Genomic DNA, 24,564 nt, shown 5'->3' with positions numbered 1-24,564 from the left:
CAGATCTCTGAGGAGCAGCTGGAGGCTGGCTGCCCGCAGTTCAGCAGGGCGGTGACCTCAGAGACGGCCTTCTGTCTGACATGGAGAAACGGAGCACTGTGGCCTCCCCCCCAGCATTCCTACTTAAAAGGAACCTGCTGAGTTCAAGGAGAGGGTCCAGCCAATAGCTGGCTGCTACACTACCAGAACTTCTGGACCTTTCTGTCATCTTCCGTTGTATTCCCTAAAGAAGCACATTGTTCTGCTCATTTCACTTATGAGACAAAAAACATCCACAGCACACACTCCAGGGTGCTGAGGATTTTACTCTAATGCTAATTCATCAAGAAAATGCTGGGTCAACGAAGAAGATAAAAAATTGAGGAAGACCCTAAATCACTAGTTATAACTGCCGCTAAACTAGCCTTGAAACTTTGGAAAGAGAAGGACAGACACTGCAGCAGAAGGGTCAGCCCCTCCAGTGCCACCTGCTACAAGCCTGATTCGTGGTGAGCCTCAAGTCAACACACAACTGTAGAAAGTACATTGGTTTTAGGCAGTTATTTTTCTCAGTCATCAATTTTGCCCAGCTGATGATCGAGGCATGAGATGAGCCGTCTACAGCTGCAAACCTCGAAGGCTCTACTCCTGCATTTAATGCTCTGGGCCCAGGGCCGATGGTCTCCTGGTGGGCAGCACCTCCCGTGTGCTTTTCTACAGAGGAGCGTGATAGGAGGTAGTTCTTCCTCAAACCAAAGGGCAAGGGGTCTCGTTGCTTTTCTCCTCATCACCCCAAAACACACTCACAGTCTGTCAGTGTCACGTGCTCCTCCTCCAACAGCCACAGCCTCAGGAGGGTGAGTTAATTTCATAAAAGGAGTTAGTACGACCAACAGTTTTGACAATGACAACTGATTTTGGGAAATTAAGCGCTCTACGGATAGAACTGTGCAATACAGATGCCTTCCCTGGGCGGGTGGGAGTGTCTTGCCTTTTTCAAGCATGAGAAATGGCCTCAGGCCTATATCACATCCTATGTCACCCGCAGGCGGGGTCCATGCTCCGAAAAGCACTGCGAGGCTATTTCTGAGCTACTTCCAAAAGCCACGGAGCCTGGGCACTGGTGCTCCTTCTGAGTGGAACCTACTATGGAGGCTCCAGAAACGTTCAGGGGATTTTCCCACATCTGGGCAGGGGTTTGGTATGTGAGGAATCAGATTCATGATTTTTTTTTATACAGGAAAAAAAAAGACTCTCTTTTAATAAATGAAACTACTGAAATGTATAGAGGCTGGGCCAAAAAATAATAAAGGTAGTTGATAGCTAAGCCCCTGTCATCTAAACCCTGAGGCATGTAGTGGTCATAGGAATTCCGAAGTTAAGTATAAAAATGGCTAGGGTAAAAGCACAGCTTTAGAGAGCGAAGCACGGCAGACCGACACCGCAAAGTCAGACTAACTTTCAGGGCAATCTCCATGGGATGATTAACATGTGAGAGGAGAATCCTCACCCCGGGATAACAGGGGGTTTAAACATCAGGGGATACTTAGGCCTCATCTCTAGACTGGGAACCTCAGACCACAGTTACCACTGTGTCCCCGGTGTTAAACATAAAGAGGCCAGTGAATCTGCATTCTGATTTTAGTGGCAGGAGACAGGATGAGCAACGAAGCCAAAGATAGGCTCCACTTTGTGTTTCTGTCTATATGCTTTCCTTTCGGGAAGAGTGGCTTTCTCTAAATAAACATAACACCTCGTGTTCCCACAGAAATCTCTTTCCAATGGCCTTGCAAATCATGCTGATGGGACATTCTACAAGCAAACCTTAAATAAAGTATTTGGTGCCAGTATGTACAACTTGTGATTCAGGAAACTAGGAGAAAGCAACACAGCTTTGATTAACTTTGTTAGGGAGCTCCGTAGTTCTTCATTTAGCCATTGCCTTTTGCTTTATTTCTAACCTACAAGAGGCGCTGGTTCTTGCTCAGAGCAGTAAGACTGGCAGACAGCAGTGACAGCATCCCTACGGCAAGGCCCATCCCAGGGACTGTGTAAGGAAGCCCGCAGAGGTGCCACGGCAGCTGGTATTACGTAATAGCTGTGAACCCAGCACCTCAAACCAATTTTCACTTTCATGTTGAAGAACAAAAAGCCCTACGAGCAGTGGGAAAGAGACTAAGAAGGGGAGGAAAAAAAGTCACAGCAATGGAGGAAAGCTAATTTGCATCTGTATAGCATCTTACAGGCAATAGAAGGCTTTCACAGCTGCTGCCTCCTGTTTTTCACAGCCATTTCCTTGGCGACAGGTGCTCTGATGATCTCCACTTTACAGAAGAAGCTGAGGCTCAGAGATGGGGTCTGTTTCCTCAGTGAGTAAGTAGTGGAGTCAAGATTTAAAAACACATCTTTCTGGACTCCTTACTGAGTATATGGCACTGTCTCAAGAACGCCAGAGATGTAGGACTCTCTGTGGGGGCTGAGATGCAGCGGCAGAACTCACAAACGAGCAAAGGGTGGGTGGCAGAGGGAGGAGCTGAACCCGGGTCAGCTCACTGACAGGCCATAAGGGGCTCCATCTGCAAACACCAACTCTCTCTCTCTCTTTTTTAACATGCTGTTGTGTCATCACCATAAAATAGTCATCCTTACTAGTTTCTCTGTTTTTTTACCCAGGAGGTGTTGGCACCTAGAAATAACAGCTGACACAAGGGGACAAATGATGACTTGGTCTTGTTTTGGCAGCCGCGTGGCAGGAGGCGGGAGAGCGGCGCTGGGGGCGGCCGCCTGCGGCCTGCCGAGTCTTCTTGGAGGCCACTGGAGGCCTCTCCACCAAACGCCGCCTTTACACTGAGGCAAGTCACCACCAAAGGGGCTCAGAGTAAGACCCTAACAGGCCCTCCTGAGAGGGAAAAACAGGTGGTTGTTCTGTAGGAATTTTTCAAAACTAGAAAAGAGAAAGGAGGGAAGTGAAGACCAGTGGCAGGACGTCTAATGTTCTAAATGTAACGTTCAGTGCCTGCATCAGCTAATTATGCAGAATAAACTAGACCTAGTTCCCGAGCCACCCAAGGTTAGCGCTAAGAAAGGGCTTGGAGCTCCCGTGGTTCAGAGGTGGAAAGCCTGCAGCACACGACGTGGCCCCCTCCACACGCATGACACTTCCAGCACGGCCTGAACCGCTGCTGAGCCTCACTTGGTCTGGACACATTTCAATACGGTTCTTCAGGCGGCTAATACCAGATGGCCAAGGTGCGATCGGGATTAACATCAGTTTCCCATCTCTCTGCTCTAACTCAAGCTACTCACTTCACAGAGGAGAGAACTGAGGTTCAAAGATGCTCGGTGATTCCTTCACGGTCACATAGTGAATTAGTGATTCAGTGTCTTCATAGGATCTTTAGAAGATGAAAGCAGTTACTATGCATGGAGCCCTTAAAATCAGGCCTAGTACAGAGTCACACTATATAAATGTTGCTGCTTGTATTAGTTTGATAAGTGGTATGAAATGCTTGAAATGTGCTGGATAAAATGTGAGGACACTTGGATTACAAACTATAGGGAAGAGTGAAAACATATGAGTTTCAGAATTAAAATATCTCGGCTGGACTTGCAGTGCCATCATATCAGTGAGCCAAGTAGCTCTTTGCAGCTCAGCTTCCTCACTGTGGAATGGGGTAGTAATATCAGGTATGTCTCGTATTTTAATTTATCTAATACCAGATATAATAAAAACTGCTTTGTAAAGGCTAAAGAACTAAGGGAGAATGGAGAAGATGGGCACCATTTTGACTGATTCCAGAGGGGAAGTCTGAAGTCTACTTGTTTCAGTACCTCAATTACACTTGGATCATTTATTCAAGACTCTTGTTTTGAAAAATCCTACTTAACTGAGGAGCACCAATGGGTTAGAAGGCTAATCATCAGCTCCCCTATATCTATAATGAGATGAGAAGCTTTACTGAGCTTTCAGGAAGGCAAGTCTTCAGCTTGTAGAGATTTGCAAGGTCTTCATGACAGCTACTTGGTCCTTACTGCCTCCGTACATGAGGGCAAATGAAAGGGATACAAAACCACCACAAACTGCACTTTAGCTAGCGCACTCTGAACCGCAGTGTAGTTGGACTTTGAGCATCTCTGAACCCCATATAGCTGAAATTAGGAGAAAATTATTCCGCAGTTCTTCAGATGGTGCTGCAAAGGTCTGAGCTATTTATTAGAAATAGAGGTTTGGGTAAACTTGTATGTGTGTAACTCGGAAAACACATGAGGCTTTCAGGTAAGGCTGGCACAACGTGTGACTCCAGAATGCAGTGTGAATGGTGCCCTCTGGAGCTGTGAAACACAGGAGCCTGGGCTTTTGTTTCTAACCGCTGATCAATTTTTTTAGCCATTTGTCCCCAAATGCACGTGGAATGGTTCTAAGAGTTAAAAAATTAAACCTGGACATGAGTGAAAAAGGGCCTTTTTTGCATTTGTTTCTACTGCTATTCACAAAACATAAAAGTTAGTCATAATTATAGCAAAAGCCAGGAATTCAATAGCAAATTTCAATCTGCTTTGATTTCAAAATGGCACTTTTTAGAAATCAGGTCTGTCCCAAGCCTCTGTGTCTTTTGTCATGCTGCCGCCCTTACTGGAAAGGCAACTTATGGAGCTGGCCAGTGCCTCATCTTCGCAAAGCTCAGCTCAAAGCCTCCTTCCTCTTTGAAATCATCTCTGAAGCCCTACCATTCTTGGGCCAGACTTTTATTCTAGAAGCAGCCACACTTTGTGCATTTTTTAGTGGGTGGCTCTCTGTCTCTCTCATTACATGTGTGCTGAGTTCCAGAGTTAGTTGAGATTCATCTTGGGTCTTAAGATGCCTGTTAGAGAGCATGACATATAGTGGATGCTGAATGAACTAATGCATATTCCTCTGTAATTCTGCATATTGTCATCCTGGAGAAAGAAATACCATTTTTTCCCTCTAAGCTATGACTAAGGCTCTACTTTCTTTCATTTGTAAAGAAAGCAATCTGAGTGGCTGACTTTCTGTTCCCTCAGATGAGACTCAAACCAGTAGAGATGATCAGGCCTCACATTTTCTCTAGGAATATTGTAGAGTCCAGTTCCAACTCTACTCTCTTCTCATAGATAATTCAAGCTGCCTGCAATGTTTCCGTTATTCATTCAACAAACATTCATAGGTACCTACTATTTGAGAGTGAAAAGAATTATGGATGTCATTTGGAGCACTGTAATCAAAAACCTGTCAAGCAGCTGAGGGCCTTGATGTAATTTTTGTAACTTAATAATCCTGAGAAGAACATTCCCATTTCTGAAGGAGAAGAGAAGGACCTCTGAAATATTCTAAAAAGGATTTCCAAAGGAAAAGGTAGTTCTTACGTACTTTCCATAAAAGGGATTGAAAGAACAAGATTAAGATGTTTTCCCTTTCTGTACCTGGGTATACCGAACGGAAGTGTAACCCTTAAAAATCAAAAACTGAACATCAAAGAAACTAGTGCCATGGATTTCCATGAAACCCAACAAATGTGTTATATTTTTCCTTACACTAAATTACAGGTACCTCAGGCACCAGGAAGACAATCTTTGGTCACTTCTTAACCAGGTCTCTTTGTCTTAAAAACAAATGAAAGGTGGGGAGGCAAACATTTTTCCAATTTGGGATAATCACAGTTTTAAGAGTCGGAAGAATGTAAAAATGTTAGAGATCATATTGAGGACAAGATCCCTTTTATTCTTTTGGTCAATAGGACTTGTCACTCTGTTGAGGAAGAAAATAAGGGGTTTTAACATTATTTGGTTGATCAAGGATCTCACCACAATTTTTTTCCTTTCATTCTGTGGTGTATTTCAACTTCCTCCTCTGGCCCCTACCTCCTCCATCTGTCATCTTTCCTCTTAGTGTTTTTTCCCCCCCTATTTTCCCACCAATCTGATTATCCAAAGCCTTTCTCAAGATTCAAATTGAATTTGTCATACTCCAAGAACAGGATCTGACACTTCACCTCAAAAAAGGCATGGTTTTGTAAAGTACCATGCTGTAATGGAAAAAAACCAAAACAAAAAACAAACAAAAGCTAGTCTATCTTTCTATTCTAGTTTTCAATGAGTACAATATTCAAGCAAAAAACAAACAAACAAAACCCCCTAAAGACACAAAAAACTCTCCAATCAATTTCTGCTTTGGTAGCAGAGGGTCATAGGTATTGGGCCTGCAATTTTCTAATATCCTCAGCAAATGCTCTTTGAGCAACCCATTTCACTAAAGACTACAAATAAATATTACAGAAATCGCAAGGATCCCAGCAGTAATATGTACTTATTTTAGTCACCAAAAACCAGTAAGTGGTAAGAAACCACAAGAGCAGTTAAAAAGGATGTGCTTGGCATTTGGTGAATATTTTTATACTCTAAGCAAATGGCTTGAGATGACCAAACAAAAATCAGAAGTAAATTTTAAATAGTTACCTACCTTTTCAGTTAAGCTTTCTGATCCATGATTTGTTCATTTTTAAACAAAAAGTGAGTTCCTTCAACATTAGAGGATGAAACTTTTTCATCTCTTCCCAACCATCAAAATATAAAATTAGATATAACATAGTATCTCCCTTAAAATACTAATCAGGGAGAGAAGAGATATACAAGGTTCATGCTCGATTTAAAAGGAACACAATAATTTATCAAGATTTCTCTTGTAAAGGGGAGCCAGGAACAGAAAGGAAAAGGCAAAATGAGAAGAAAAATAAAACCATGATGACTTTTCAACCTTTCTGCAAGAAGTTTAAATTATTTTGAGGGACACAATGTCAAAATCCACCAGGCTGAACTTTCCTCCCACCTTCTCTGGGAGAATTGCACCACCAGGTCACAGCCAGCTGAGGTTGGAATCATTTATTAGCAAGACTGTGCCCACTCGCACAAATCATGAGTCCACCAATGGCTCTAGTGTCTTTTGTATCTTTCCACATCAAATGATGATTTCGTTTCAAGCCATTTGCTTTAGATGAGGATGGTAAAGGGCAGTGATTGGAAAACAATGACAGCAAAAACCTGACATGACCACCACAGGCAAGGGGGTAATTGCAAAGAAAAGAACCACAAACCAAAGCAATAACTTACGGTAGCTACTTTCGCTATCGCTGGCATTAGAAGACACATGTTCTGCAAGAACAGCACAGCAAATTAAAGAGATACCAAGCATCGGAGAGCAGCCAGAACTTAAAGGAACACCATGCAAGGCTACTAGAAACGTGAGCGAAGGCAAGTAAGAGGCCGCAGAGGAGACGCATTAAGAAAACTCGGATAAGATGAAGATGAAAACTTTATCTCCATTTTCCAGGAAGCTACTACTTGACTGCTGTGTCTTTTTCCCAAACAGGAAAGTATGTTTAATTACAAAAAATGCATACTGTCCATCTAAGTACTTTTCTTTTTATAAATATTTTGACTAATTCATGTAGCTTTGATTTTCCAGATTCTTGTTACTAGAGGTCAATTTGTCTCAATTGGATGCTCTTGACTATGAATTCAGGAGCTTCTGACTTGCAGGGAGGGATGTTTTCTTGCAGGCTTTTTGTTTCTCTGTTTTGCCTTTAGGTGTTTTGCAGGAACACTGCGTTTCAAACTGCCAGTTGATCCTTGGAATCCTTGGAATTTTATTTCTATTTAAATACTTTGTAAACTAATTGGCAGGATGAAAGATATCACTGAACATCTGTCCTGCCTCATGAGTGTGGAGAAATTCTTGGAGGAAGAAATGAGTCACTGAAAAATGTTTGATGAATCAGTTCAATATTTCTTTGCTTTAATTAAAGATTCTTGCTTGGATAGCAATTAGGTTCTGAAGGAATGGAACAGGCAGGAGATGAATGGTCTGATACCCAGTGCAGGTCCTGGCATGAAGTATGTTTTTAATTCATGTTGAATGACTGTACAAGTATACAGTGATATTTCAAATTGGTTTTTTTTTTCATAAAAATACAATTTAGCTAGCATAACAGAGATATATTGGTTATGTGTCAGAATTGGAGCTTTTATTTCCAAAATCATTTCCTTTCATTTATACTATTTAAGTTATAGAAGATAAATTCATCAACGTATCAACTTCTTTGTATATCAGGCTAATTGAATAAAGAATATGTGGCTATTTGATTTGTGAAGCCCATTAGCAATAACTTCAGCTTTAAAAAAGTGACAACTATTAGACATTTTTAGAAAAAAGGAAAAGAATATATAACATTATTCTTTAACGGTAAAAATAAAGAGTGCTTTAAAATGTATTTGCTATTATAGATTTTTGCCAATTGGATGGATTAGTTTTAGTTTTTTAGCTTCATTAGGTACAATTGACAAATGAAACTGTAATGTATTTTAAAGTGAACTATGTGATGATCTGTTGATACACGTGAAGATTGTGAAAGGACTCTCACTACTGAGTTAGTTAATGGATGGATTACTTCTATAGCATAAAACTAATGAAAACCAAAGCACGGGTTAAATTCACCCGAATCATTTTTCTCTGTGTTGGTGTTTGACCAGAACTGTATTGCTCATTTAGGTACACAAGTAACAAGTGCAAAGGGGCACTTGGGAAAGAAGTGTGGATGAATCAGTGCAAATATGTTTTTAGTTACTGAAAAGTCAAAGTACACACCCAATATTGGTACATCTTCGTGTGAGTGATTATCAAGTACCTTGAAATGAAGATGACAGGTTTTTCTTGTTTTTGATTTTTATAAAAACTGTATTATTATTTATTATTTACTAAAAATAATCTAAAATGAAGCTATACTATAGAGAAATCTAGAACCATGTGGTGTTTTATTTAACAACCAATCTCTTTTAACATCAAGATATTGTTTAAGAGAATTTTTGTGTTTTGTAGGTAAAAAGAAATTTAAAATATGGTCCAGCTAAAGTCCAAATTATGGCTACCAATAGCACTAATTGGCAAATCACTTTACCTAGTGAAATCTGCTCAGTTTTTAAAGAGCAAAAAACCTCTGCACATTCTGGATTTAAAAGGGGGTCACTTCTATATTTGACTGTCCAGTAGCAACTACCTTTTAGTGATGTTCGTTTATTAATAATATATTAAAATAATACTCATCCCCACTCAATTGAAAATCTGGAAATTCTCTCTGGTGATACTTAATACTATCCAGATAATGTTGAAATCAATATTTGAACTTCAGCCACTAATTTAGGAAAAATCTCACGACATATTCCATGTAGAGACTCAAAGATAAAGTTTTCATCTTTAAGGAGATCAGCAGTTACTCTTGATCAGATTTTCTTTTCTAAATATGCATATCTAAAAAAAAAAAGTCCAAATTAACAATTTGAAGGATGAAGGGTATCATTATGCAGGGTTACATAACCAGCTCTTGAAAACAAAGTCCAGCTCAATGTTATTTTGCTTTATAGCAACAGAATGAACAGCTTCTAAAAATATTGTCCATAGCTGTTAAAGTAAAACAAAACAAAGAAAAACGCACATGTGACACAGCTGCAAAAGACACAAAGCTCTGTTCTGATTTCATTGGTGCCTATAAGGTGGAGTTAGTATTAAAGAGAAAAGTCATACTAAAGTATATTAATACACAGGATTATTATTTTTAATACTTAGTGCAATGAGACAGACTAAAGGCATTAATAACTGGAAATTACAAAAGTTTAATATATTTTTAACGTTCCATTCTACACTATAAAGTGAAGCTCTGATTATGCAATGCAGCTAACAAATCACTGATGGAAAAACATATTAACACATATCTAAAACTTTATCATACAAACGTTTCAAGCAGGATCACTGCAAGTCAGAAAAAAAAATCGTTCAAAGTTAATAGCAAAGAATTATTCATGGAAGATCAAAGAGCTTAATATTTACTTTTTGAGAATGCATGTTCCTTTTGACGACAAAATAGCTCCTTTACTAATAGCAAAGTACAACCCAGTTACGGAATTTGGCAAGATCATTAAACATGTCTGGGTGAAAAGCCAGAAGAACATAAAGTACGTTTCTGCTTTCCTGTTGTAGAACATTTAGCTCGCCCTTTCTTTCAACATGGCTTCTTGCTCTCTGGGAGGTATTAGGCGGCAGAGCAAGGGATGCCACGGTTGGCACTGGGACCATGTTGCTAGGTCATAGCACACGGTCAGAAAGGGAAGGTGTGAACTGCAACAGAAGTTACAGTGCCTGACACAGTTTGCTTTTCAATGCTGACATGCAGAACAAAACGGTTGAAAATTACTTTGTAGGAGCATTCACAGCTAGGTAACAAATAAAACTCGTATCTTGTGCATGCTAGGAGTGAAAGGCCCTCAAGAAAAGGAACAAAAGCCAAACTCAAAAGGAAAGAAAAAGAAAAGAAAAGTTACAGTGACCATTCCTGGGAACTTACTCAGAGTCTTTGTTCCATAACCGTCGTCACCTAATCCGGGGATGTCCTGCATGGAAGTCCCCAGAGAGAGCAATGAGAGAGGGAGAACAGCCACGGAAGAGGAAGGAAGAAGTCAGTGGAGTTGAAATGGATACTACCATGACAGACCGTGTTGCCTGAGCAATCTGGATCCCACACTTTCTTCTTCAGAAACAACTTTCACCCCAAACTCCTGGGCTGAGATTCAAGGCTTCGCAAAGCAACTCCCAAGGTTTAAGCAGAGGATTTTTACCGAAAAAGAAAAAGTCAGCAAATGCCATTTTTGCCCACTGTCAATATTGCCACAGCCACATACCACGGAGAGCAACAATCCACTCCGAGTTTCATGGCCAATTCTTAGATTGAGCATCTACCCAATACAAGCTCGTTGCTCCGTAAGTCTTTAATATTTGCTGGGAGGGAAAGAGTGAACAAATGCTAGTAAGCAACATAGGAACTTTACTTGCTCCCAATAAGCTAGCATTCAAAAAAAAAAATCTGTGGCAATGGAATCCAATATTTCTGTCCAGAAAAGAATTTGTCTCAAGCCCTTAGAGAGTTGCACGATAGAAAAGGCAAACCAGACCCAGTCCTGGTCACAGGTAAGTGCTGTTTGGACGCAAAGTCCCCGCTAGGTTAGGTCCCTCTCCAATGCGTTTTGCAAAGAAAAGCTCCATCCAGGGAAGGATCCAGACTGCAGCCAAACACTGGTCACAGTAGTAAGCCCTGACCTGCCTGCCTGCCGTGTTTGTTTGCCTAGGCGTGTGGCGTGGGGGAGCCTACATCATGCGTGTTGCCCGTGAAGGATTTTTTTTTCTCTTGTGTTGCAGGTGACATTCTCTTCGAGAATCTACTTACGTTCAGGATCACTGGTTTCCTGCTCACTCTGCTCCTTGCTCTTGTAGAATGGGAATTTTCGTGAAAAGATGAAGCTCTTTTTACGCTTGTCATTGAATGACTGTGAAGGAGAAAAGGCATGGGGCAAAAACAGGGGACGTCTAATTGTTGTCACACTCATGCTGACAAAACAACTAGTTTGTAAAAGCAGAGAGAGCTGTAGTGACGCAAGTGGGTAGTCTAAAGGGCTGTGGGAGGGTCCCTAAAGGCAGATTTTAGTTTCCAGGAGTGTAAATTCTGAATAATGACACCTTGGAAAAATTATCTCCTAATTAAAAGACTAGCTGCAGATAAATTACAATGTAGGAAATGAGTTTTAAATTTAGGAAGCAGAGAACTCAGTCTCTGTCTGGCTCTGTAACTTGCTAGTTTATCACCTTAGACAGGTAACTGAATCCTCTGAACCTCAGTATCTTCTTTATCTGCGTAATGAGAATCATGCTATCAGATCTTAGGTTGTGAGACTCATCTCAAGCAGTATAAACAGAAAGTGCTATACAGAGGTCATCTTTATCATCATCACTATCAGGAGGTAGCAAAGACTTTTACTAGAGACACTAGGCACATCAGTGTCTAGACATCGTTTTCAAAAACTTGTTTTTTTTTAATGGAGGTCCTGGGGATTGAACCCAGGACCTTGCGCATGCTAAGCACACGCTCTACCACTGAGCTCTACCCCAGCTCCCCTGGATGTCTTTTTAAATAACTTGAATTTGAGTTACTTCAGCTTGAATTTAATGAAAACCTCACAGAGATATGTGTAGAATTATGATATATGATAATTATAGTTCACATACAGATATATGATAATTATAGTATTATATTTTCATTCAAAAGAGATTTTAAAGATAATTGAGCTCCAAGCCCTCAATTGTGGACAGGGGGCCAGAGGCATAGAGAGATTGAGTCCCTTGCCAATATCACAGAGCTAGCTGGTGACAGTCAGGACACCATCAACCAAAATCTAATAAAAATTCTGCTAAAGAGTTATTAACTTGATATTTACTCAGGCAAGTAGATATAACAACTACTTATCTATATACTGATTTGATAAGAAATAATGGAAGAAAGACTGTTTTTAAAAATGTAAACCACTCCCTTAGCTAAAATGAGGTTGAGTTAAAAATAATGCAGACAGACATAACAGAATACATATATTAGAACTTATTCATTCAAGTCAACATCAGATATTTGCCAAGAAGACTCCTCAAGAGAATGTCACTGATTGCCAATTGTTGCTGTTATACCAATGTTTTCTGGGGCTCTTCTTTGAGAAATGTGTTCACTGTCATTTTATAAGCTATGAGCCATGCAAGTCTTGGTAATTTCATATTTACACCCAATTTAAAAAATATGTTTTGCCAGCTTCTTTGGCTCTGAGGGTCTGTCTCCAGGGGACAAGATTTGTTACCACACAGGTATTAAAATGAATGTGCCAGAGACTCCGGTAATTTGACAAGGGGTATTCTAAAACAGTTTTAGCAATGACAGCTGGGAGGAATACATGTAGAGCCAGCAAGGTGACTACTTGGAAGGAATAGTACTTGTTTGGACAGATGTATTTTGGCCCATTGGTAGGAAACAGTTATGTGCCCTTATGGATCTGATGCTTGACAAAATGATATACGTAAATTTTTTTCTTTGTATACTCATGCATTTTGGTAGTCATGTTCATTCAGGAAACATTAAAGTACTAAAACATTGGTGCTGTCTTTCAGTAATTCATTTCTTTTTTTAGTTATTAGGGAATTTCATCAAAGTTAGTTGAGCTTAATTTTATGTACCATTAAGAAGGCTTTAAGAAAAACAATAAATCAAATATTTAATACATTCTGAAATCAGGGGACACGTTTTGTATTTCATATTCAAGAACTAAAAACAGGGGAAAAAAGTATCACTTCAGAATTTATTACTCTGCTGACAGCACTTATGCTCAATATAGTTTTATCATAATTTGCAATTGAGGACTGGTGTCCAAAGACAAGGCTGGGAACTCTCTCCAAATTTTCCCAGTTAAAAAATGATCTGTCCTTAAAGGAACATTAAATATTCTTGCATCACTCCAGTTTCATGCCACTTTTACATTTCAAGCATATTTAAACGTCAGTAACTGAAAATAAAAGAAAAAAATATCATGTAAGAATTAATGACACGTGATATTGCAAGATATGTTAGACATTCGACTTCAACATTATGGGTGACTTGTCATGCAAAAAAAAACTTACAAATTTTCATGCAAATACAGAACAACACTACGGAGTAAAGCCTGGGGTTAAAACGTAGACACGAACAGACAATGTGGAGGCCTTTGAGGGCCATGTGGGGCCGCATGCAAACCACATTGCTTAAATTGTCTCATGGGGTCAAAGGAAAATGAAAATGTGTTGTCTGTGATTCATTCTTTTATCTTTTTTAAGCAAGGACTGTAATGTGTTAACATTTCCCAAGTATGAAAATGTTGTGTATCATGAGTCATCTGATTGGGACATCATAATATTTAGAACCACACTTTTTAAAAGAACAGAAAATGCATAATAATTTCTCAAAAATAAAATTATCTAACATAGTCTTATTACCCAAAGTCATTTTGTATTGGTGTTAAAGAAAAGGTAATGGAATCATTCACTGGTGGTCACATTGCCTTACATTTACAGACACAAACCAAATCACAACTTCCATTCACACCCACAGATTTAAAAGTCATACATTTAAGGTCTGAGTTAGACATTTCAATTAGAAGAGGTTATATGTGTTATATAATCCTCTAACCTATTCTTTATTTTATTAGACATGTATAATACCATTATATAAGCTTTTTGTTGTTGTTGCTGTTAATCTTTTTTCTTTTAATTTAGAAAACGAAAATCTGTTACACGAGTGTTAGGTGAGAATAATAAATTAGCACTTTTACTATTCATAGAACACATGGCTCTAAAGCAACTGAAGGGTAATCTACAGCTCTATTAATCGTGCTTGATCAAAGCTGTTTTTTCCCTACATTACAGTATTTTAAATTCCAATTCATTGTCTTCATGGCGGAAACCCTCCTTCAGTAGAGATTTTGAAAATACCAATCACATATGGCAAGTGGAAAGCTGGCATATCTAAGAATTCCATTGTGGAATCTGACCTGAATTATTGAGTTCTTATGAACAAAAGTGCTAAAAAGAAAACAACTAACATTTATCGAGCAACTTATTTTGTGCTAGGCTTGGTCCTCAAAGCTCTACCTGTGCGAATCTCCACACTAACTTCATGAGGTCAGTAGCATCATTATTCTCATAATACGGATGAGGAACTGAAGTTTACAAATCTTCTGTTAGTTGCCCAGAATCACACAGTTGGTAAGCAGTGAAGTTAGAATTAGAATTTGCAGATATTCCTGGTTGCACATATCGCTGTTCTTAGGATAAGGAAAGTTTCTGCAGCTCAAGCCTATTTCAAGTTTATATTTAAAATCATTAGCATTGGACTCTCTCTCTCTTTTTAGAAACTGAGGTATAGTTGATGTAGTATTTGACTCTCTTAAGGGATACTATCCCCAAAGCTTCACTGCTTGGCAGTTATTTACTTAAGTCATCAGATGCTGTTGGTTTCAACAATATTTCTGTGGGCTATCCTGCTATAATTTTTTTGAGGCTCTGTCATGTTTTTGAGGGCTCTATTCTATTGTTCTTGTTCTTATGAGAATGTAAAAAAATAAAAAGAATTTCAGTAGGATAGGCTATGAATGACATTTAAAAGGTAACTTCCCCCAGAGGTAAAACTATAGATAAAGTACATTAGTGGCTGGTTGGGGCTGAGATTAGGGGATACAGAGAATGGGAAGTGACAGCTAATGGGTATAGGGTTAGTTTTAGGAGAAATGAAGACGTTCTAAAATTAGATTGTGGTGATAGTTGCATCATCCTATGAATATACTAAAAAACACTGATTTGTATATTTTAAGTGTGTGGTTTGTATACTATGTGAATTATATCTTAATAAGGCCATGAAAAAAACCCCAAATCTCTCCCTAACCCCCACATTATGGGATGAGAGGAAAACAATCACAGCAGGTTTTCAATTTTGTTTGGTGTAAATATTTTTTATCTTTAATTGAATGAGAAGAAATCACCCTCCCCAGCTCTTTTAATCAATTAGATAACCAAGCCTTGATTATCTGATTCTGTAGTGTCTCTGTGAAATGAATACCTTTCATGTTGTGACAGACATAAGGAAACTCATTCCAGGAGGCAATATATTATCACTGTCACTCAAAAGTCTCTAAGCTGTTAGGTCAAATGGCATGAAATTGCCCAGCCTGACCCCAAGATGTAATGGCATTGCTGACCTGGCTTAAGATAAAATATATGCTTCATGAAGAAAGGAAACAAAACAAAAACCACAAATTGCTCCTTCTCCCACTCAAATGCCATGTTCTTAAAAACATACGAGTGAATCTTGATGTGTTTTTATCCTTTTCATTCAGAAAACTTTAAAATGAGGGGCATTTTAAAGTTTTTCTCCTAATTTTCCTGTTCTAATTTTTCAAGCTTCAAATGTTTCATAGTTCCAAAAAGTCATCTTCATGATATGAATGTTCCCTGTGCAGAATTTAGATTTAAATGCATACTGAGCTCAGGGATACCTTTTGTTTTGGTGATCTTATCTTTTATGAATGCTTCTTTCCTCTTAATTCATTCTTATCTCTCCTCGTCTAAAATAATTATGTTTCCTTTGGAAAGTTACCATAAATTTGGGCCACCACATTGTATTATACACATCATATTTTCATACTGAAAAAAAGAGAGAAGTTTAAAACAAGAGAGGTCTAAGGACAAGTAACAATGAGACAAAGAGGTTGTTAAAGGAAAGCCAAGAGTCGGCTTCAGGTGTCTCTTCCCAGAAATATGTCTAAATGGATGTGTATATACATATATGTCTATAACACTGTCCAATTCAAAAAAGGGTTCTGTTTTCAAGTCTAATGAGTTAATGGATCTAGGCGTTGAGCATCAACAGCTGGTAATATCACACACATAAAAAGACAATCAGATGATATGTGCTTTCTCATGAGAGAACAAAATATTGCTACAAAGGAGTTTTGTAAACCTCTACTCTGAAAAGAGAAGAAAAGGAAACAAAAAGAAAAGAAAACCCTCCTTTCCCCAATAAATCTCAATCTAATTAAACCTCCAGATCCAACTACCAGTTTATAGAAATAAAGAGGACAGAAAAACCTGCTAAATTATATCACAAAGAAAATCTGGAGCAAACTCTATACAACAAATGACCTGGTTTCTTAAATATAAAAATGGAAGGAAAACAAACCAAAAAAATGGAGAAAACATATAAATTAGAAGAATCAACCAACTGCAATGGACTTCACTTCTGGTTCAAACAAAGAAGTTATAAAACAAAACAAAGCAACAAAAAAGCATTTGTGATATTTATGAGCCAATTTAAGACCTGAAAAAGATGGAATATTTGTTAATCCAGTAATTATCAATTTTTACGTGTGATGAATGGCATTGTGGTCATGTCATATTGAAATAGTTACAGTTGAAATGATTTGACAAATTGATTTTGCTTCAAAAAATGTGGGAGGAACATGTGATAGTACTCTATTTACTCTTGGAATATATTTTAAAGATAGAATTGTAAAGAAATCTTGAACTTCATTTAGCAGGTTTATTGTCAGTTGAATTCTGAAACTATTTGGTGTGTGAGTAATGAGCAAGTGAGTAAACACACTGATATTGTTGGAAAACAGGGTTGTCCTTGTGAAAGAAAAGTGAGGTATATTCATAGATGAGGTAAGAAGAGGAAAAAAATCTTATGATGGTGAGCAGTAATTAGAAGCACCTGATATAAACTTATGATTTTCTAAACAACTGTATTTCTTCCCTCTGTCCATTAAAATAGCCTAGATGTAGATACCCAGGGAGCAAAAAAGCATACCTGGTACTCAGATTTTGTTTTCCAAATACCATTTCCCACAAAAAATAACTAGTTTTTTTGTTTTGTTTTTTGTTTTTAGAAATGGCTGATTCCATGAGCAGGGGAAGTATAAGGTGGATCTGAAACATTTTGTTGGACTGGAAAGTAAAAAGTACTAAAGATAAACACAAAAATAACACAGAATTTAGAAAACCGATAACTAATGGTGGTAGCATGTCAAAAAGGACATCAAAGCCTGTTTAAAAGGTAACGCACCAGTCAAATCCAGACAACTTGAATATTAAAATGAATAATGACAATAACAGAGTAACGCAAACTGAATTAAAAAAGAAAAAAATGAGTCCATAAAGATTACCCAAAATATCTAAATTAACTAACTAAAAATGGGTAGAAAGAGAAAGTTCTATTATCGTAGAATGCTAATAACTATGCAGCCAGGAAATCATCATTTTTTAAACTACCATAAAAATTATTAATTCAGGCAAGATTCATCAGTGGTTACTAAAACCACTGATTAAAAATTTGTTGAGGAACAGGGTATCTATCTCTTAACAGGTTAATTATTAAAAAAGGTGAGTAAAACTGCCTTTATGGTGGAGTAATCTGGCAGATAACACCATAACCATGTGATCAATCTTAGCCTCACCAAATAGTGGGATAACCTGACACCACGTCCCTACTGATGGAAAGCACTGAGAGGTACACAATATCACTGATACGGCATTCTTGCCAAAAGTGCATTAGATGAAGCTAATCAGGAGGAAACAATCAGGCAAACTAAATTTAAGAAACATCCTCTTAAAATATGTCATTGTCATAAAAACACAAAAAACTAAGGAACCATTCTAAGATTAAAGGATAAGGAAATAGGACAAATGAAATGCAATGCATGATCCTGGATTAAATTCTGGATCAGAACAACAACAAAAAACAGGCCATAATTTCTACAACTTCCTCTCAAAATCATTCAGGGGAGATTATCTATCTATCTATCTATCTATCTATCTATCTATCTATCTTTCTGTCTGTCTTGCTATCTATAAATATCTCATGTACTATGAGCTGGTAATTGTTGAAGATGACTAATAAATATAAGAGGTTCATAACTCTATTCTTTCTACATTTTTATATGTTTGAAAATTTTCATAATAATAAACTTTGTCTCAAAACTTATACATACACCAAAACTTTCTAGAGATAGATTGCAGGCATAATTCTAAAAGCTTAAGTGATACAATTTCTAGAAGAAAACATAGAATGTACTTGTAATCTGAGGTAGGCAAAGATTTCTTGGATAAAACATAAAAGCACAAATGATAAATTTAAAAAATGGTAAATTAGATTTCATCAAAATTTAAAACTTTTGCTCTTCAAAAGAGGTCATTAAGAAAATGAAAAAGCAAGCCACAAACTGGGAAACAATATTTATGATACATGTATCTGATGAAAGATTTTTATTCTGAGTATTTAAAAACTCCTACAATTGAACAATAAAAAGAAAAAACATTCAATAAAAAATGAGCAAAAGACTTGATTTGATATTTAACATAAGATATGCAAATGGCCAGTAAACATATGAAAAACTTCATTAGTCATCAGGGAAATGCAAATTAAAGCCAAAGCAAGATAATACTTCATCCCCACTAGAGTGGCTAAAGGTAAAAAAGATTGACAATATTAGGTGTTGGTAAGGATGTGGAACTCTCATATAAATTGTTGGTGGGAATGCAAAGTAGTATAGCCACTTTGAAAATAGTTTGGCAGTTTCTTATGAAGTTTATCATATAGCTAACCTATGACCCAGAAATTCATCCTTAGAAATGTACTCAAGAGAAATTCTGATTTGTTTTTATTTACTATTATAATATATATTAAGATTTTACAGGAAAGTGCCTGGGAGTTTAGCTATATGACCTTAGGAATGTTATTTAATCTCTGAGCCTCAGTTGCAAATTATTTATATTTGATAATGTATAAAAAGCTATTATCACAGTGCCTGATATTTAATAAATAGGAGCCAATTATTTAAGTTGTGACAAACACTTTCCCACATCATTAGAGAGTATTTGGAGGCATCAGCTTTAATGAATGCTTAACAATGGAATGAAATTTGATATCTGTAACAAAAAGAAATTTAGGAAACTCTCACTTTTGTGGAAATTAAAAAAAGATCAAAAAACACTATCCTAACTAACCAGTAGGTCAAAGAAGAAATTACAAGGAAGCCAGAAAATACTTTTAGATGAAGAGAATAAAGACACAGATACCAAAACTTAGGGCAGATAAAGCAATATTTAGAGGGAAATTTATAGCTATAATGTCAAAAAAAACCCTCAAATTGAATGTCAATCTTCCACTTTAAGACACTAGAAAAAGAAGACCAAACTAAACCTAAAGCAAGCAGAAAAAGGCAATAATAAAGATCAGAGCAGAAATCAATAAACTAGAGACTAAAAAATAACAGAGAAAAATCAACAAACCAGAAGTTAGTTTCTTGAAAAGTTTAACAAAATTGATGACTATTAGACTAGCTAAGAAAAAAAGAGAGAGTACTCATTACTAAAATTAGGAATGAAAGAGGAGATATTATTACTGACCTTACCGAAATAAAAAAAAAAGAATTATAAGGGAATACTATAAGTTGTATATCAGGTAAATTAGATGACTTAGTAGATGAAACAGACAAATTCCTAGAAAAACACATAACCAAAACTGCCTCAAGATAAAAAATAACTCTGAAAAGACTTAATACGTAAAGAGATTAAATTAGTAATAAAAAAAAATTACCCCCAGGCTCAGATGGCTTCACTGGTGAATTCTACTGAACATTTAAAAAAGAATAAATATCAATTCTTCACAAACCCTTCCAAAAGATAGAACTCATTCTATGAGGCCACCATTACCAGATACCAAAATTAGAAAATCTACCACAATAAATGAAGACTACAAACCAATACATAAATATAATGACATATAATTGTTGTCAGTATATATAACCAGTGGTGTTCAGGTTCTTGTCACGTCCCAAAAAGAATTCAGAGACGAGACACAGTGGTTAAGCGAGTAAAGTGGGGGTTTATTAAGGGATGGATAATACACTCAAGGGGAGCAGGGGCAGGCTCAGGTGAGCAGCTGCCCTGAGTTTCTTTGGCAAGTTGATTACATAGAGCGTAAAAATGAATGGGTGGAATATTTACTAGGGAGGGAAGGGTTTGGGGTTGCATTCCATTATTTTTATCCCAACTCCACCTTCCCGAAGGGAGAAGGAATTTTTATTCTTATTTAGTTTGGGCTGGAAGTGTCATTGCCTTGGTGCATGATGGTTACTTCTAATCTGCAAGGCTAATTTTATTGAAATGAGGGCATAATGAGCAAAAGGTAACATTCAGACACTGTAGATTCCTGCCTTTCTACATTTCTTTGTCAGCCTCCAGGCTGCTTATCACCCTAAAAGGTGTGAACATTTATCAGCTCAGAGGTTCCTGTTTTTCTTTCTGCCCAGGGACCCCTGGTACTTACATGATGTATGGTTTCCTGCATTTGGCCTGTGCCCCTCCTTTCTGCCCAATTTCTGCCTTTTGGTCTGTGTCCCCCTTTCTCTGCTCATATCTAGCTATCTGCCTGCTCTAACATGATGACACATAAACATGATGACAACTTAATATTTCATAAGTGAATTTACCACAATTGGCTTAAACATTCCTATATTAATGGACACTTCTATAATTTTCTACTTTTAAGTAGTGTATGTTGCAATGAATATAACTTTTTTTTGTACTTCAAATTATTTCCTTGGGATAGATTTCTAGAAGTTGAATTACTGAATTAAAAATTATGGATAGCTAAAAAATTTTGACACATTGCCAAATTGCTTTCAACAAGATCTGTACTAACTGACATCTATTCTAGCAACTGTTTATTCTTAATTTATTATTGGTCTCAATGATGTGTCCTGTCTGCTTTTTTTTTTCCCTTCAGACACCCCCTACACACTCCTAATTACCCCATTTCACTGTAAAGCTTCTATGAAACAGCTGCTTTAAATCTGTAGGCCAAGAGCAAGATTTATTTAGTCAAGTTGAAAGAGAACACGGATACATCCTACAGCTGGAAAATTGAGTTCTGTTTTTTTAAGTTATCAAATTCTCTCCTTGAAGACTAACTTTTCCAAGAGAAATTATTTGTCACAAAAGATAAACTTTACATTAAAATTTGAAGCTATGAGACAATAAAATTATTATGAAAACAATGTATTTACAATTCAGGGCATTACATCCAGAGACATGTTGAAATAACTGGTTAAAGGAAGAGTCTGATCGACTGTATTGGCAGTATTCTCCAAATGGCCTGGAAACTTTCAACCCTGCTCCCGATTTTTTTTTTTTTTGCGCGAGGTTGGGGTCGGGAGGCTGTCATTCTGGATATAGGGCCTTGGCGCTAGGTGTAATATGAATCTGTTGGCCAAGTTTCAAAGTATTCCAGCTTGGATGTGGACATGACCTCAAATTTGGGAGAATCAAAGCATCAGAGAATCAAACACCGGAGATGGTGCTGCTGCACTGACTTGTCTAGTACAACTGAGCTTCTTCCACAGTCCATCCTGTCTTGCAAACTTGAAACTGTGCCATCACTGCACCAAAGGTAGAGTTCTGGAAAAAATCAAAACGGCTTTCTTCAAGTTCACTGCAGCTATGGAACTTTCATGCTGCTGTCAGCAAGGGGCTTATTCATTCATTTATTTATTCACTGTATTTATAATACATTTATAATTTTCACTATTCGCTTTATTCATTAATAAAGTTATTTATTGAATAGCTACTATATCCTTCTATGTGCCAAGCTCTCTGGGAGCCCTTAGCAATTTGGTCTTCACTTAAGTAGATACTGACATCTGTGACTAGTGCAAGAGGTGGTAACATGCAGTAATGCATTCTGACAATGTGTGATTTTCTTTGTCAATTTGTACACCATTTTGCGTGGTAAACTCCATAGGAAATTGCCAGGCAATGCAATTCCAATTAATTGCTTCATAATTCTAGAAATGTCCAGCATTTCATCATTAAGCCACAAAAATTCTAATGGCTCATGCAACAACCCACAGGATCTGAAAACAATACAAAACTAAGCAAAAAACTCCACAACTTTCATTCCCGACTTAACTCATTTTCAAGATATTCTCATCAATGGGACTCACTGGAATGATTTTAAATTCCATGTGTTAGGCAGAAAAATGAGGATCAGAATGTTGAATGGATCAGATGTTGGTACACTGCTAATCTCTTGATTTCTTTGTTAATGTTTTTTGTTCTCTTCCCTTACTTTCCTCCCTCCCTCCCTTCCTTTCTTTTGATTGCTATTTGCTACAACTTGAAGGTTCTTGTCCAAGCCTGGAGGGCTAAGCCTACAAGATGTGCTGTCAGCGTACAAGTAGCCACAAGCAAGCGCCAGCAGGAGAAGCTCCAGGAGTGGGGGTCCAACTAGCTGATCAGTGTCGGGCGGGAAGAATGCCTTTCAGGAGCCAGAGAAGCCAACAAATGTCCACGGGAAGCTGAGAATCGGACTGAGAGGCAGAAGGAGACCTCGGTTTCCAGGGTGACTTGGGTAAGTCACCTCACATCTCTGGGCCTGTTTCTCCATCCATAGAGCAAGGTGCTCAGATCAGCTGATCTCTGGGGTTTGTTTCAACTTGATCATTCACGAAATCTGACACCTTGCTCAAGGTCAAGTTAAAAACAATTCCTTTTTCCTTCTTTCTATTTTAGCATTCTCCAAATGCATTGTTAATTGAGGGGGTTCTTTTATTCCTATGATTTTTTTTTTGTTCTCCAAAATCTGGAGTTTGAAAAAATAGCTGATAACATTCTAACCTGAATGAAATCCCATCTTAATTTTCTTCAGTGAACCTGACTTAAGCACCTGTGAGTTCAGGCTTATTCTCTGACTCTTCTAGTCCTTTCCCTCCTCATCACCCACGTTCATCAAGTTTGGAATTTGAGATCTCTAACTGCCTTACTGATTTTTTGTTTTGTTTTGTTTTGTGTGTGTGTGTGTGTGTTTAGGGTGGGAGGTAATCAGATGTTTGTTTGTTTATTTATTTATTTATTTTAATGGAGGTACTAGGGATGGAACCCAGGACCTTGTGCATGTTAAGTATGTGCTCTGCCACTGAGCTATACCCTCCCCGTCTTGGTTTTATGTTTCATCTTCAGCCTAACTCTGGAAGGACCAGGGTCTTGTTTTAAAGTTTTCTTTTGCATTTCCCACACTGGTCCAGAACAATGGCGCAAATTTGGTAACAGGGACTTGGTAATCATAATAGCATTTTGTCCCCTAACATTTGTTGAATGCTTACCCGTGGGGCAGGCGCTTTTCTTGCTTTCTTTCTTTTTTATTTTTTTGGTTGTTGGGACTGGTTTTTTTTTTTTTTTTTTTGATTAGTGATTCAATCTCTTTACTTTTTATAAGTCTTTTGAGATTGTCTATTTCTTCTTGAGTCAGTTTGGGTAATTTGTGTGCTTCTAGTAATTTGTCCATTTCATCTAGGTTGTCTAATTTGTTGGCATACAATTATTGATAGCATTTTCTTATAATCCTTTTTATTTCTGTAAGGTTGATAGTAATGTCCCCCTTTTCAATTCTGATTTTAGTTATTTGTGTCCAGGCTGATTTTATTTAAAGCATTAAAACATTTTTTAATTTGTTTTATTTTTGGGGAGAGGTAATTAGGTTTATTTATTTTTATTTATGTATTTATTTTTAAACAGAGGTGCTGGAGATTGAATCCAGGACCTCATGCATGCTAAGCACAAACTCTACCACTGAGCTATACCCTTCCCACCTGGGGCAGGGACTTTTCAAAGTGATTTACATGGGTTAACCATTCTAAGTGCTTTTCACATATCACAAACTCCTACTTAGTGGCTACAGATTGTGTCCACATTTTACATGTAAGGAAACTGAGGTATAGAGTGGTTGGTCACTCGCTCAGGGTTTACAGGACTGTGAGTCATGAGCCAGGTTTCACATCCAAGCAGTTCACTCCAGATATGAGCGCTTAACCACTGTGCACTACTGCCTTTCTGTGATGGTGTGCCACGATTCCAAGCCTGCAGCCTGCCCTGCCTTCCGGCAGCATACAGGCACGTTAACCATTGCTGAGATCTTCTCCAGGCAAACTACTTCCTGCGGAATTTTATACTTTATTTCTAAAACATAATCTCTGTTACTTCATTCTTTTCAAATGATTCAGACAATGAGATTTCTGTGATGGGTCCCCTAGATCAATGATAACACTGAATGCTTCTATTCTTGTGAAATA

At 37.7% G+C, this 24,564-nt stretch overlaps 1 protein-coding gene across 22 annotated transcripts in view; it reads right to left on the bottom strand.

Moving 5' to 3' along the window:
* DLG2 (discs large MAGUK scaffold protein 2) overlaps nucleotides 1–24,564 on the bottom strand; it is a 1,735,130-nt gene that overhangs the window by 18,737 nt on the left and 1,691,829 nt on the right. For 21 of the 22 annotated variants that reach the window (XM_072969075.1, XM_006197467.4, XM_072969080.1 and 18 more), the window contains one exon: nucleotides 11,265–11,364. In XM_072969075.1, coding sequence (XP_072825176.1) covers nucleotides 11,265–11,364 — 100 coding nt within the window. Of the gene's footprint in view, nucleotides 1–7,104; nucleotides 7,147–11,264; nucleotides 11,365–24,564 lie in introns of all 22 variants that reach the window. The other variant, XM_072969091.1, reaches the window with a different exon arrangement.

This window comes from Vicugna pacos, chromosome 10 (assembly GCF_048564905.1).
Source record: "Vicugna pacos chromosome 10, VicPac4, whole genome shotgun sequence".
Classification (NCBI taxonomy): Eukaryota; Metazoa; Chordata; class Mammalia; order Artiodactyla; family Camelidae; genus Vicugna; species Vicugna pacos.
The sequence above is the reverse complement of the archived record's forward strand: the minus strand, read 5'-3'. Positions and strand labels throughout refer to the sequence as shown.